Source organism: Leiobunum rupestre, chromosome 7 (genome assembly GCF_980474605.1).
Source record: "Leiobunum rupestre chromosome 7, qqLeiRupe1.1.hap1, whole genome shotgun sequence".
NCBI lineage: Eukaryota > Metazoa > Arthropoda > Arachnida > Opiliones > Sclerosomatidae > Leiobunum > Leiobunum rupestre.
In genome coordinates this window covers 43,401,314-43,416,399 of record NC_143390.1, presented here as the reverse complement: position 1 = coordinate 43,416,399, position 15,086 = coordinate 43,401,314, and the positions used below count along the sequence as shown (strand labels likewise).

Below are 15,086 nucleotides of genomic sequence, written 5' to 3'. Positions count from 1 at the left end.
TAAGTTGAATTTAATTATTTAAATAAAATTACCGTAACTAGTCAAGTAGCGGGCATAGCCCCAAAAACCCCATTCTAACTAATTATATTTAATTTTATATTAAATATGTTGATTTGTAAGCTCTCAATGTAATTAGTTAAATAAATCTATTAAATAAGTAATATTTCAAAGAAAAAACGTCCAATAACATATTTAATGGTTACAAATCTGTATATTGAAGGGCGTATTTATTTCCATGATACACAATAATATCGGCATTTTGTCAATGGTTCATCGGTAGGTTTCATATTTTAACAACGGACTAAATACATCGTCTTTCGATGCAATTAATTTTTTTCTTATACCATTTGGTGCCGTTAACAAACATAAAACATTAAACACGGTATACGAAATGTTTGAATCATTTTCGTATACTTTTGGAATAGATTTAACATTTACGGTATTTTTCATCTTCGAGCGAGTTTGACGCGAAACGCATCTCGTGCCGCCATGGCCGCATTTTGCTTCTGTTTTCTCTCTCTCGATCTCTTACTCAAAGCGGAAACTACTCGTGGTAATGGATCATCCAAAACTTTGTTTACTTCTTTCCTTCCGAAACACTCGGCTGCGGACTCTAGCGCGTTTTCTAACTGTTACTATTTTTTCGCGAATGTCTTACTGACGCTTTCTCGATTATTATATCGCTATTCTTCAAAGCGTTCGCCGGTTTTTGTTCTTTCGGTGGTTGTTGGTTCTGGTTGTTCTGGAGAGGGGATATAGAACGGAGCGACGTCGTACGAGATCAGTCTATGGAAAGAACGCCACTGAAACTTTTGGGAATTAGGGAAATCATCGCGTTGCGTACGTGTATTGTCGTAATTTCTTCTAATTCTTCACGCGACCTCACGCGGGTTGTCTACTTTGGCTCCGGGTTTGACACTGATGGTCGCGTTTCGATGGTGTTCAGCCACCGTGACCGAGTCCGCCGTGACCGAGGAGCTCGCGTCATCGCGGCATACTTTGAACCGCCATCGTCAGGAAACGTACGTCGAGCGTCCGTAGCTGATGGAAGTGGTCCTGGTGCGACTCATGGATGGTCGTCCGGGCACCTGGTTGGGATTGCCGCCGCAGAAGCAAGAGTACAGGGCCGCCTTGAAGCTGTTCCGGAATGTCTGCGACATGAATCCGTAGACGCAGGGGTTGACGCAACTGTTGAAGTAGGACATCAAGTGGAACGCCGTCCTCATCGGTTTCAAGTAACCGTAATTTAGTCTCTCCAGAATCGCGAATGAAGTTAAGACGTTGTTGATCAGGATGGGACTCCAGCAGATTATGAACAGCGAGACTACAGCCACTAACATTTTAATCACCTACGATAGTTCAAATTATTAAGGTTGATAACGCGCGAAACAATCGAGGGGCTAACCACTTCCTCAAATTCCGTACACTGATTACAGAGAGTGCAGTCTTTGGTAGTGCTCAATCTGTAACAGGGTTCATTCGAAAATTTCTGATCTAAAATCCCTGACTTTTCCAGGTTATCCCTGACCAATTTTGGCCAATATTCCCGACCCTTTTGGTTATATTTTTGGACATTTGTTTTATTATTTTAGGTCAAAATTTCTATGTTAATAAAATCCCTGACTTATCCCCGACTTTCTACGAAATTATTTAAATCCCTGACTTATTCCTGACATTTTTCCTCCATTTTACATATCCCTGACTTATCCAGGTTCTATACGAACCCTGTGTAATCAATTACGTAATCACTTTAGTACCGTCAAAGCTACAAGCTTGTACACCGATTACGGATAGTGATCGGCCCCTCTGAAACAATTCGAAGCGTATCTCCATTATGTTCGCGTTAAGTACCTGTTTGACTGTGGAGGTATCGTCATCCACCTTCATGTAAACTGATTTGGGTTTTCCGCCACTGACGCTTTGGGTCGCGAAATGGTTCTTCGGATGAGGTTCTCTGAAACTCATCTCCGTCCCACTGCGGATGTAACGGCTCAAAATAAGCGAGTCGGAGCGCAATGCCACCTTCCGTCTACTAACCTTTCTCCAGACATCATACTGGCTCTTTCTTTAACGACGATCCATAGTTGATGACATATCCTAGTGTAAGCGTAGCCCATGACCACCGATGGTACAATCAGGACCAAAATCAGCATGTAACACTCGTACATTTGCCAAAGAAGAGGATTCTCCCAGTCTCGAATACACCAGAAAGCCACGATCCTTTCGCCAACGGGAATATGAACCTATTCAGGAAATTCAAGTCCAAATCTTTTACTTTAATAATAAGGATCACCGCAACCTGGTTTGTGAAAAAATATATTCTTGTTGTTGGTCATTAGTCTCGGTCAAATCTCCCAAACCGCTCGATAATGAGGAGAACGTGCCCATCCTTGTTAAAGTCTCGTTACCGAGCGGCCTATTAAACAAGAACTAATAGCGACGTAAGAAAATAACGGCTTAGAGCTCGAGTACTTATATGGAAAACCATGAGCTCAGACTTAATTGAGTCCCAAAGCTAATCAAATGCTTCGAGTAACCGTCTGTGTTATTTACCATCGAAAGAGTAGGCTACTTTTTACTAGACGTTGGGAGTTGATTTAAATTTATTTGCTTCGACGCTCATCGTCCCGACGTTTCTGAACAAATGAAAACCATCCTTTACGAGTAAAATTCCGTCATCTCCGATTTTTCAGTATTCGCGTGATCGCCCGTTTAGAAGGAAAAATTCTACTGTATGGACGCCATATTGTTTTAAGCCCCGTCAAATCGACAGTATTTCCAACTGGTCAGCGTCTAACTTTCCAATATTGAGAAAGTAGGGAGCAACGGTCAAATTTCTCGATCTCCGACCAGTCGATACCGTTGACAGATTCGTTCGCCAGAAATTTTCCACGATGAATATATTTGAGTTTCCTCCGCTGATATATTACGACAGACATCTTTGGCAATTTTTGTCAGGTCCAACATTCTCGGACCTTCCGGGTTCCGGCGGCAGATATCTCAAAGGGAAGACGAAGGAAAGGCTAAAGAAAAGGACCTATCCGAAGATCACAATGCCCTTCGCGTTTACGCTTATTTTTCTCGGGAGGAAAATTCTAAATGGCGGGAAAATGCCCGAAAAAAGGGACGTAGCTTCAAGCTGGACGACTTCAGATAAGGGCGCCACGGAGGGGGGGGGGGGTAATAGTGACGAGTTTTCGCGCCTTCTTGGCCTCGCGAGTCCGAAGGTGTCCCTCCTAATCCGTCATTCTGTCAACCACGGAAATTTCCTATATAAATGATACGCGGACTGCATTCTCGACCAGCCTTCAGCCGATTCAACTTTCCGATGCTTAATATATTTCTTCTACGCCAGGGGTCGCTTTTTGCCCGTTCCGTCGGCTCGTAAAAATTTCATAGCCGAGGGATTACGAGGACGCGAAACCGTTACGATCTTTATACTTGGTATTAGAAAGATGGCCCGTCTTTTGGGTTATTAAAAGAACATTTCCGGACCTCGCTAAAGCTCGGTTTGGCTCGACGCGGATTATTAAGTTTTAGGGACGCCAAGATTATCTAAGGGGGACTACGAAACGTTTTAAGAGGGATTCCGACATAAGAGAGATCAAATCGTAGAGTATACCGCTAGTCGTTAATAATGCCATTGGATCGGCTTATTTTTGTATGTTGTCGTTGATGGGGCTTGGTTTCTTGTTGATGTTTGCCTATACGAGCGAGCTATTTCTCGATGCGCGGATTCATGGCCTGAGGATTATCCTCTTTATGGACCATTCCAAATGTCGTACAATTACGAAAGTATTTCAAAGTAATTGGAAGATTTGGTCTTACAAATCTTGAATTAGAGGTCGGGGATGGTTAACCTTTATTCAATAGATAAAGCTCTCAAAATTATTCGTAAAACGGTTTGATCAAGTAATTTATATTTCTGAATTATCCGATTAATTTTTTGATAAATTTGTAAAATTAATCGGAAAAACGACGTTTTTTTCGATAAAAAACTCAAATTTTACGAATAAGACATGTTTTTTAATCATTTTCCGAAATATTAACCGGTAAATTTCTTTGTTTACATTTTTTCCCCGAAAAAAATCAATTTAAACATGGATAATGATTAACCGTTACCGACCTCTATCTCGAATAAATATACCATATTTACTTTCAGAGTACCGCAAATATTTAGGATTGTAAATAAAATCAACAAAATCTTCGCCAAAAAATGCAAAGTACTAAAAAATCCAAAATCCATAAAATAAATCCCAATAATTTTTTCAAAATTATTTCGGATTTTTTAAAGAACTGTTAATCTAGAAGAAAAATCTATATAATTCTGGAAGAAATCCCACAAATAATAAAATTAAATATTAAAAATACCACAAATCATCGAAAATAAGAATCAAGATTTGAAATAACTGATTGATTTAAATCAAACAATGTATTTTAATGTAGGAATAAAAAAAAACAAATTTATTTCTTAAAAAATTAAAATATATAGAAAATATCGGCATACTAAAATATTAGATAGTAATATTCAATTAGGATTTCATTTCGCTAACTGATAAAAGTAAAATATCCGTTAATTATACAAGAAAAGAGCCATTAATTGGATTAAAACACAATAAATTCCATAAAAAAATCCGATTTAAATCCCAAAAAAACGATTGATTTTATTTTTATTAAAAAATAAAAATAGTGCCAACCGTGTTTTTTAGTATATATGCTATACATTTGTAGAATTTTAGATTGGCAAAGGCTTTTTCTTTAATTTTTTCCGGTTAAATAACTACTGCTAAATACAAATACCAAATGGACAAATAGTTTAAGCTCTAGAGTTACCATTAGAAACTTCCGATGAGTCACTCAAATCTTCCTGATCGACATATCGAATAATATTTTCCATCACAATTATCAGAAACTAACGTGCGCTACGACTTGAACTTGCATTTAAACTGATTAGTATAATATCATCCTTGGTATTATTTCGCCTTGGACATATTGAGGCAGAAAGGGGCTCTGTGCTGACCAAACTCTCTATTCGTCAATAAATCTAAAAATTAATTTCGGTAACTTTCATACTTATTGTACTATGTTACTTATTGGTGAAGCCGATGAGAATAAAAATTCGAAGATAAGTAGAACTAACTAAAAGCCGTGAATTTAAATTTCTAATCAAAACCTGAGATATTTAGGTGCACAGGCTATACTCACTGGCAAAGGTTACTGCCACTAAAATTAAAGGTTACCTGACACTACAAACAATGGAGTAAGAAGATTTTTTATAATTTAGTAAAGTGTGGTATGATAGCTAAAAAACTCCAAAGAAATTAAAAAGAAATCGCAGTTTCTGAAACGAATTAAATTTGACGTGTACGCGTTGTGTGAAAACACGTTTAAAACCTCACGAATCACTATTGTACCAAATTTTAAAATCTTTTTCTCTTTAGGAAGCAGACAAAGTTGCGCAAAATCCTTTACACTCATGGCAGGGTTATTCAACTATAGGAGGTTATATTACGGAAGGTTTCTGGTGGCGCTCAAAAGTCAGACATACCTTTCCCAAATTTTCCATCTTGCATCGTTATTACATTGTGTAACGATAGCCATAATTTCAAATATATATTTACTGAAAATTGAAATATATACAAAACTAGCTGGGGTACCCGGTATATCCCGGGGAAATATGCCTATTTGTATAACCAAGGAAAAAGCGCAAGTGACGGAACTCCGAATTAAAAAACTCGGCCTTTTGGCTAAGATCAAAGTGTATTATTATTAAGTTAATTTAATTAATTAAATTTGTTTTGCCGACCGTAACCGTCGAAAACCACAGTCAGGGTACCATGAGATAGTATACCAAATTTGGTCGACCTAAGTTGAAAACTGTAGATTCCTATAGCGGACAAACATATATACAAACACTCATCTTTATACATTAGAAGATATATATGTAAGCAGTACAATAATTACATAGCATCAAATAAAAAGTCCTCGAAACAGCAATTATCTTTAAATGTCAACCGAATTTTGCGTCCAGCCATCCCAACCGGAAGAGCCAATAGTTTCGATGGCTACCACCTTGAACATGTACCGACTCTCCAACCCCTAAGTCTGAACCTTCTTCCTCGTTTCAGAGAGGGGATAAAGAGGAAGCCAAATACGAAGACGTGAGAGGGTCGGTACAAGTGAAGTCCCTTACAAGTGACTCTCCGCCCGACCAAGGCACTAGTGGCAGGCTATCGGGCCGTTTTACGTCGTCCCGCGAGAGTCCCGGGGGCTTAAGAAGTCGCAGACACTAATGCGCGTTTCAAGATGTCATTAACTGCCCCGTGACGAGAGAGGCGACCAGCGCCTAAAGAATCCACCTGGGTGCCGCAGTTACAAGTGTGTGGCACACAGATACGAGAGCCCAACCTAAGGCCGACAGCAATGCGAAAGGAGTTGTCGCTTAAACGCGTTCCTAATGATGTTGATGGAAGGGCATGGAGCCAAACACGGCCTCTTTGGAACCCACCGCGAGGAGCCTCGCCTTTTCACATGTAGCTTGATCGTACAAAAATTTCAGCGAAAGATCAACGAGAGGCTCTTACCAAGCCTTTTGATACCGCCTGTGATCCACAGTTGGTAAATCCGACCCAGTTATAAATTCCAATTGCGGCAGACCTTGGCAAATAATCTGGTCGCCAGAGCTATATATGAAGTCTAGACTGCGACGACAAGAAAGCCGGAAGGGCACGTTTTGAGGCGTGCCGAAAACTGAGGCTGCCCTTGGTCACTGGGAGTGACGACTGAGCCCGGGGTGCTTCACCCATAAAAGTGTTGGTAACTTCGTGAAGCGCAAGACAAAGGGTGTCTTTGAAGGACTGAAGACCATCTTTACAACTCCATACAGGGGCACTGCGCAGGAAATTGGAAAGTTTAGGTATCGCCAGTTAGTTCTTCAAGAGAAAAAAAAACGTGATGAGCGGAAATTTTCGGGAGATTCCCCGCCTTTACCGACAATGACTGAATTTTACTAGCTTAGCAAGAAGAAATAGCTTCTTCTGAGAGAGGAGCACCCAGAAGCACATAATCGTATCGCGCGACGAACATTGAAGTAAAATGGAGGTTGACAAAGCCTCCTGAGTTGAGAAGGATTTACCTCGAGGCCGATATCTGAAGAAATGTCTCGGAGACGAAGTAAGTCACAGAGGACTACATCGGGATCATCACCCAATGATGAATCAAGCAGATACCAGGTATTCAATTCCGGTTTCATTCGGGAAGCCACTTGTTGGACGAGCGATAAGGCAAAGATAGCTGGTCCCAACGCTGAACTCCACGTTTTGAAGGAATCAATGTTTCCTCCGTAGGCGAGATCGGATGGGAGCTTGTAGCTCTGACGTAAAAATGGTTATAGCTCGGGGAACTCCTTGTAAAAGCATTCAAGGAGGTGGTCATGGCGAACCATGATGAAAGCGTTTAAAAAATAAATTTTTAATAAGATCTTAGCATCTTGATGTGGATGATTAACGTACTGATTAATGTGCAGTGGCTTCAGCTCAACCATGGGTCCCAAAGCCTAATTGACGTGGGCGAAGAAGAGGACCAAGAGTAGGCATTAAGTAAGAGCAACTCAATTTGGCAACAAGCCCACTAATGGTACTGCTTGAGGGCACATAGGGAAACAGAATTCGGCTGGAACAAGCATCAAGTTGCAAAGGTTGGTTAGGGCTTTAAGCAGGCAATCACCAACCACCCCCGCACCAAAACCAATTAAGTTTTCCAAGTGCTGCGGCCTCAGACTGTTTAGCCCACTAGCTGATGGCAAGGATAGAATAGCAGCCCGAACCTTCGGATCTGACATATTTAAACGCGGAATGACAAATAGTTGGCTACAAAACCATAGTCGTGATGTTCGGCTCCCGCGGGGTACTTCCGCTGGAGCGCAACCTGGGTGACCGAAAAATCGGGTGGGAAAATCTTCCAAGCAGACAATGTGCACAACTCCGGTGATATCCCCGTAAGTCGTCTTAGCTTCGACAATTTTGCTGATATCAATGGGTCAAATTGGTTGTTACGACCAGTCGTTGATTTGCGCGGAGCTGATAGAAGGAGCGTATCGTCGTGGAAAGACATGATGTTACGCTTAACTGATCTTGCAAGAGAAACCGGCTTTCACTCGGACACGACGGGCACTTGAAAACACGTCGAGGAAAAGAAAAAGTACTTTCGCGAACGACTTTGTTTAAGATAACCGCACACTCCTCGGTATACGGCGAATAAATCACCGGGAATACTTGAAATTGGCGAGTTATTCGCCCAAATCACATACCCCTTCCTCTACAGCAGTCGAATCAGGCGGATTGTCCTGAGCCGCAGAAGGTTTGACGCATGTCGAGGAATGGCCATAATGACCGTTTAAACTTTTAAACGACCTCCCACACTGCGAACAAGCCACCGACACGTTTTGAGAAGGCTTAAAAATTGGTATAGTCTATAACAAATTAGTTCTGGAAATCGCGTAACCTGCTGTACCGAAGACTGTGCAAGCGAGATCGCCAGAAACCGACAAAGCGATGACTAGAAAGATGAAGACTACGCATCCTGATAGAAAATTGTATTAGCCCAATACCGGCTCCCCGATATCAGGCGACTCAAACCTTTGTACACACGATTTTTAGCGCTATCCCATGACCACCAGAGCAACTATGGTTTTTTTTTAAATTTCGCCTGCTAGTGGTTCTAAACTTTGGAATTTAAAATTTCTCTGGCAGTAACGAATTTTAGTCGCGAAAAAACTCCAAACGGATTTTAATAGTGGAAACAAATTTAATATGATTGTTTAAATAGTTTAAGCATAATCCGTTTTTATGGGATTTAAATAATGGGTAAATACTGCTGCTTTGATAGTTGTCGTAAAGATTATAAGAATAAAGCTTTTTACCCAGTTCCTAAACCTGGTAGGAATAAAAAACATTAAGTGTAACCAAAAAATGGCTTGAAATTATTAACCGTGTGACTATTACTGTGGAAATTGTATCATTACGTAACGTTTGCAATTTGCATTTCGTAGATGGTAAAGGACCAACTACGGAAAATCCTTTTGAACCTTTTCCTTCGCGACTGCCTAATAAAGTAAAACGGGACCCATTATTTCCATTAAACGTCAAAGCAGCAACTATAGTTTTATAAATAAAACCGAGCACCACGTTCAATAGGCGAACACTATAAAGTCCAGGGGGGCTGAAAAGATGGTAGTCACGTGACTTTGTGGAGAACTGCAGCGCCATCTATTCTAAGAAAATTTTATTTTGCTAATGGTGGTTTAAATTTTGATCGATTCATCTAAATTATCTAATTATTATTAATATTATTTAAAACATTTTGTAATAGAAAAGTGTAAGTTAATTAGCTGTCTGCAGTATCTGGAAGGAAGATTTTTTTTCTTTACCGTCGTACGGCCAACTATTTACAAGAGTTACCGAATCGAAGTTGGCTGTGAAAAGGTAGTCACGTGATTTTGTTTTATCATTTTAACAAGTTGGTTAAAACCAGATTTACTTTATAGTATCGCCTATTTAATAATCCGTAAAATCAAATAAACATTCCCACGTGTTCCCAGCCCGATTGAAAGAACCGAAGCTGAAATTTTGAAAAGGTTGCAAATTTTCTACCCTAGATATGAATTTTTAACTTATGTCCAAGAGCTTGAGGTTGGCATTCATGCTGCACCCCGATTTCCACTCCAGCAGAGGCGTAGTGAGGGGGGGCAGGGGGCATAAGCCCCGGGCGCCGATGGTCAGGGGGGCGCCAAAGAGGCGCCTAAAGTATTAAAGCGGGTATTGGAAACTTGAAATTTTTTTAATATATCAATTAAATTAATATTTATTTGGTTATTGATAATGATAAGGTTTCGTTTAAAAACCAGGAATTTTATGGCGGAAATTGGAGCCGGCGTAGGTGGGGAGGGGCGGGGGCGCAAATTTTGGAGTTTGGCCCTGGGTGCCAAATAACCTCACTACGCCACTGCACTCCAGAAGTCCCCTTTCATACTCCTAGGCGATAATACAAATAAAAACCGAGAATAAAAACGTCGCAAATACGGAAATGAAAACCTAGACAGTGACACTAGGGAAAACTACAAGAAAAACTTACCAAACCCACTTAAATAAAATTTAAACGACTGAGACGGGGAAAATAGCCAAATCTATAAATATTAATAATACGATGCAACTGAACACACGAAGGAAAGTGAGAGTTTAAAAAAAACCACTGATCAACCATTCAACACCAACGCTAATTAACCTTTGGCTCGGCAAAAACAGAGAAATAAAAACCTAAATGTCTTTTAAATGTATAATAAAAATTAAGCAATATAGTAAAAGTTTGGCAACTAAACAAAATAATAAAAATTACAAATGTACAGCCGAATGACTGAAAGAACAATATAAAAAAGAAGTCGCGAGTTCGGGAATATACAAATTATTTCACACGAAGAGAAAAACACCCGCACAAAGGAAAACCTAAATTTAACGAAACATTACATGATTTTTACATCGAAAATTAAGAAAAATGATACGCCAAAATGTTGTTAATCACTTCAGAAAACCGAATTTAAACCTTGGAAAACGGTAGGATATATATATAGAAAATATATTGAAATAAATAATTTTAATAATTTTCATAATTAATTGACCCCCTCATTGTTTTTTTTTGGTTTTTACAAGTTTCCATCAAAAATCCAGCAGTTTTATCTTTACAATATTTTTTCTCGATTACGGTAATACAGCGAACATTTAAACTTCGGGTATTGCAATACTTAAGGGCCCTATTTTAAGATAACGTGTTGGAATTTGGGATCGATGCCTGAAATAGAAACCTGGGTCGTAACAAATGAAGCGGTCCATCTGTTCACTCAATTCCCTTCAGCGAATAACAAAACCTGGTCGTCTTCGTTGTCTTCTCAAGGAAACCTTTGTTTAAATTTAGCTCTCTCCTAGCGTAAACACCGATGCTATAATACTGCTATTTAATTTATACCATTAATTATTAAAAACCGTGTATTTTTCAAATCGGTCGACAGAAAATATGGCGAAATCAAACAGTTATTGGCCCTCACAATAAAGAGCAAAATACGCTTCTAAAAATAAAATGAAAATTGAGGAGCGCAAAATTCCTTATTAAACAGAGTCAAAAGGTATTATTATTATTATTATTGAGTGGGGTGGCAAGCCAAACACTTCGACCTAAGGTCCATTGTGCATCCCCAAACTGGTTGACTTAAATAAGTCCTGTTGCCGACATAAAGCTTAAAATCTGCCCGGCCGTGATATTAGAGACGTCATACGTCTCCAACCGATGCATACCCAAATGCTCAAACCTCTGGGCTGCATAGTAATCGCAGCTACAGCGTACATGCGAGGCAGTTTCCTCCTCAGCTAGACAAGATCTGCAAATCGGGTCATCACTGACCCCGATAAGCGTTAAATGTCTGTTAAGATGGCAGTGGCCTGTAAGTAGGCCAAAAACAATCCTAATACTGGACCTAGAGAGCGAGAGTAATTCTCTAGGTAGAATCGCCAATTTCACCTCTCAAAAAAAGAGCGAGCAGAGAGGATCGCAAATTGCTCTACTCAATAAAGAACCAAATGGTAGCACGTTAAATTTATCTGCTCAAAAAAGAATGAAGAGATAGGAGTGCAAACTTCCGCACTCAAACACATGTGAAAATAGAGGATCGCAAATTTCACCACCCAAAATCCAGTGAAAATATAGGAGCGCAAACTTCCCCACTCAAACACATGTGAAAATAGAGGATCGCAAATTTCACCACCCAAAATCCAGTGAAAATATAGGAGCGCAAACTTCCGCACTCAAACACATGTGAAAATAGAGGATCGCAAATTTCACCACCCAAAATCCAGTGAAAATATAGGAGCGCAAACTTCCCCACTCAAACACATGTGAAAATAGAGGATCGCAAATTTCACCACCCAAAATCCAGTGAAAATATAGGAGCGCAAACTTCCCCACTCAAACACATGTGAAAATAGAGGATCGCAAATTTCACCACCCAAAATCCAGTGAAAATATAGGAGCGCAAACTTCCCCACTCAAACACATGTGAAAATAGAGGATCGCAAATTTCACCACCCAAAATCCAGTGAAAATATAGGAGCGCAAACTTCCCCACTCAAACACATGTGAAAATAGAGGATCGCAAATTTCACCACCCAAAATCCAGTGAAAATATAGGAGCGCAAACTTCCCCACTCAAACACATGTGAAAATAGAGGATCGCAAATTTCACCACCCAAAATCCAGTGAAAATATAGGAGCGCAAACTTCCCCACTCAAACACATGTGAAAATAGAGGATCGCAAATTTCACCACCCAAAATCCAGTGAAAATATAGGAGCGCAAACTTCCCCACTCAAACACATGTGAAAATAGAGGATCGCAAATTTCACCACCCAAAATCCAGTGAAAATATAGGAGCGCAAACTTCCCCACTCAAACACATGTGAAAATAGAGGATCGCAAATTTCACCACCCAAAATCCAGTGAAAATATAGGAGCGCAAACTTCCCCACTCAAACACATGTGAAAATAGAGGATCGCAAATTTCACCACCCAAAATCCAGTGAAAATATAGGAGCGCAAACTTCCCCACTCAAACACATGTGAAAATAGAGGATCGCAAATTTCACCACCCAAAATCCAGTGAAAATATAGGAGCGCAAACTTCCCCACTCAAACACATGTGAAAATAGAGGATCGCAAATTTCACCACCCAAAATCCAGTGAAAATATAGGAGCGCAAACTTCCCCACTCAAACACATGTGAAAATAGAGGATCGCAAATTTCACCACCCAAAATCCAGTGAAAATATAGGAGCGCAAACTTCCCCACTCAAACACATGTGAAAATAGAGGATCGCAAATTTCACCACCCAAAATCCAGTGAAAATATAGGAGCGCAAACTTCCCCACTCAAACACATGTGAAAATAGAGGATCGCAAATTTCACCACCCAAAATCCAGTGAAAATATAGGAGTGCAAACTTCCCCACTCAAACACATGTGAAAATAGAGGATCGCAAATTTCACCACCCAAAATCCAGTGAAAATATAGGAGCGCAAACTTCCCCACTCAAACACATGTGAAAATAGAGGATCGCAAATTTCACCACCCAAAATCCAGTGAAAATATAGGAGTGCAAACTTCCGCACTCAAACACATGTGAAAATAGAGGATCGCAAATTTCACCACCCAAAATCCAGTGAAAATATAGGAGCGCAAACTTCCCCACTCAAACACATGTGAAAATAGAGGATCGCAAATTTCACCACCCAAAATCCAGTGAAAATATAGGAGCGCAAACTTCCGCACTCAAACACATGTGAAAATAGAGGATCGCAAATTTCACCACCCAAAATCCAGTGAAAATATAGGAGCGCAAACTTCCCCACTCAAACACATGTGAAAATAGAGGATCGCAAATTTCACCACCCAAAATCCAGTGAAAATATAGGAGCGCAAACTTCCCCACTCAAACACATGTGAAAATAGAGGATCGCAAATTTCACCACCCAAAATCCAGTGAAAATATAGGAGCGCAAACTTCCCCACTCAAACACATGTGAAAATAGAGGATCGCAAATTTCACCACCCAAAATCCAGTGAAAATATAGGAGCGCAAACTTCCCCACTCAAACACATGTGAAAATAGAGGATCGCAAATTTCACCACCCAAAATCCAGTGAAAATATAGGAGCGCAAACTTCCCCACTCAAACACATGTGAAAATAGAGGATCGCAAATTTCACCACCCAAAATCCAGTGAAAATATAGGAGCGCAAACTTCCCCACTCAAACACATGTGAAAATAGAGGATCGCAAATTTCACCACCCAAAATCCAGTGAAAATATAGGAGCGCAAACTTCCCCACTCAAACACATGTGAAAATAGAGGATCGCAAATTTCACCACCCAAAATCCAGTGAAAATATAGGAGCGCAAACTTCCCCACTCAAACACATGTGAAAATAGAGGATCGCAAATTTCACCACCCAAAATCCAGTGAAAATATAGGAGCGCAAACTTCCCCACTCAAACACATGTGAAAATAGAGGATCGCAAATTTCACCACCCAAAATCCAGTGAAAATATAGGAGCGCAAACTTCCCCACTCAAACACATGTGAAAATAGAGGATCGCAAATTTCACCACCCAAAATCCAGTGAAAATATAGGAGCGCAAACTTCCCCACTCAAACACATGTGAAAATAGAGGATCGCAAATTTCACCACCCAAAATCCAGTGAAAATATAGGAGCGCAAACTTCCCCACTCAAACACATGTGAAAATAGAGGATCGCAAATTTCACCACCCAAAATCCAGTGAAAATATAGGAGCGCAAACTTCCCCACTCAAACACATGTGAAAATAGAGGATCGCAAATTTCACCACCCAAAATCCAGTGAAAATATAGGAGCGCAAACTTCCGCACTCAAACACATGTGAAAATAGAGGATCGCAAATTTCACCACCCAAAATCCAGTGAAAATATAGGAGCGCAAACTTCCCCACTCAAACACATGTGAAAATAGAGGATCGCAAATTTCACCACCCAAAATCCAGTGAAAATATAGGAGCGCAAACTTCCCCACTCAAACACATGTGAAAATAGAGGATCGCAAATTTCACCACCCAAAATCCAGTGAAAATATAGGAGCGCAAACTTCCCCACTCAAACACATGTGAAAATAGAGGATCGCAAATTTCACCACCCAAAATCCAGTGAAAATATAGGAGCGCAAACTTCCGCACTCAAACACATGTGAAAATAGAGGATCGCAAATTTCACCACCCAAAATCCAGTGAAAATATAGGAGCGCAAACTTCCCCACTCAAACACATGTGAAAATAGAGGATCGCAAATTTCACCACCCAAAATCCAGTGAAAATATAGGAGCGCAAACTTCCCCACTCAAACACATGTGAAAATAGAGGATCGCAAATTTCACCACCCAAAATCCAGTGAAAATATAGGAGCGCAAACTTCCCCACTCAAACACATGTGAAAATAGAGGATCGCAAATTTCAC

At 40.1% G+C, this 15,086-nt stretch overlaps 1 protein-coding gene across 1 annotated transcript in view; it reads right to left on the bottom strand.

The window, feature by feature from the left end:
- Positions 1–509: 509 nt before the first annotated feature.
- The window catches only part of LOC149936392 (QRFP-like peptide receptor), a 62,686-nt gene continuing 48,109 nt past the window's right edge, over positions 510–15,086 (bottom strand). Inside the window, exons 5-7 of the mRNA XM_090154639.1 lie at positions 2,038–2,243; positions 1,852–1,975; positions 510–1,349 (exon numbers count right to left, since the gene is read on the bottom strand). Coding sequence (XP_090010765.1) covers positions 1,014–1,349; positions 1,852–1,975; positions 2,038–2,243 — 666 coding nt within the window. The 3' untranslated portion in view covers positions 510–1,013. The remainder of the gene's footprint in view (positions 1,350–1,851; positions 1,976–2,037; positions 2,244–15,086) is intronic.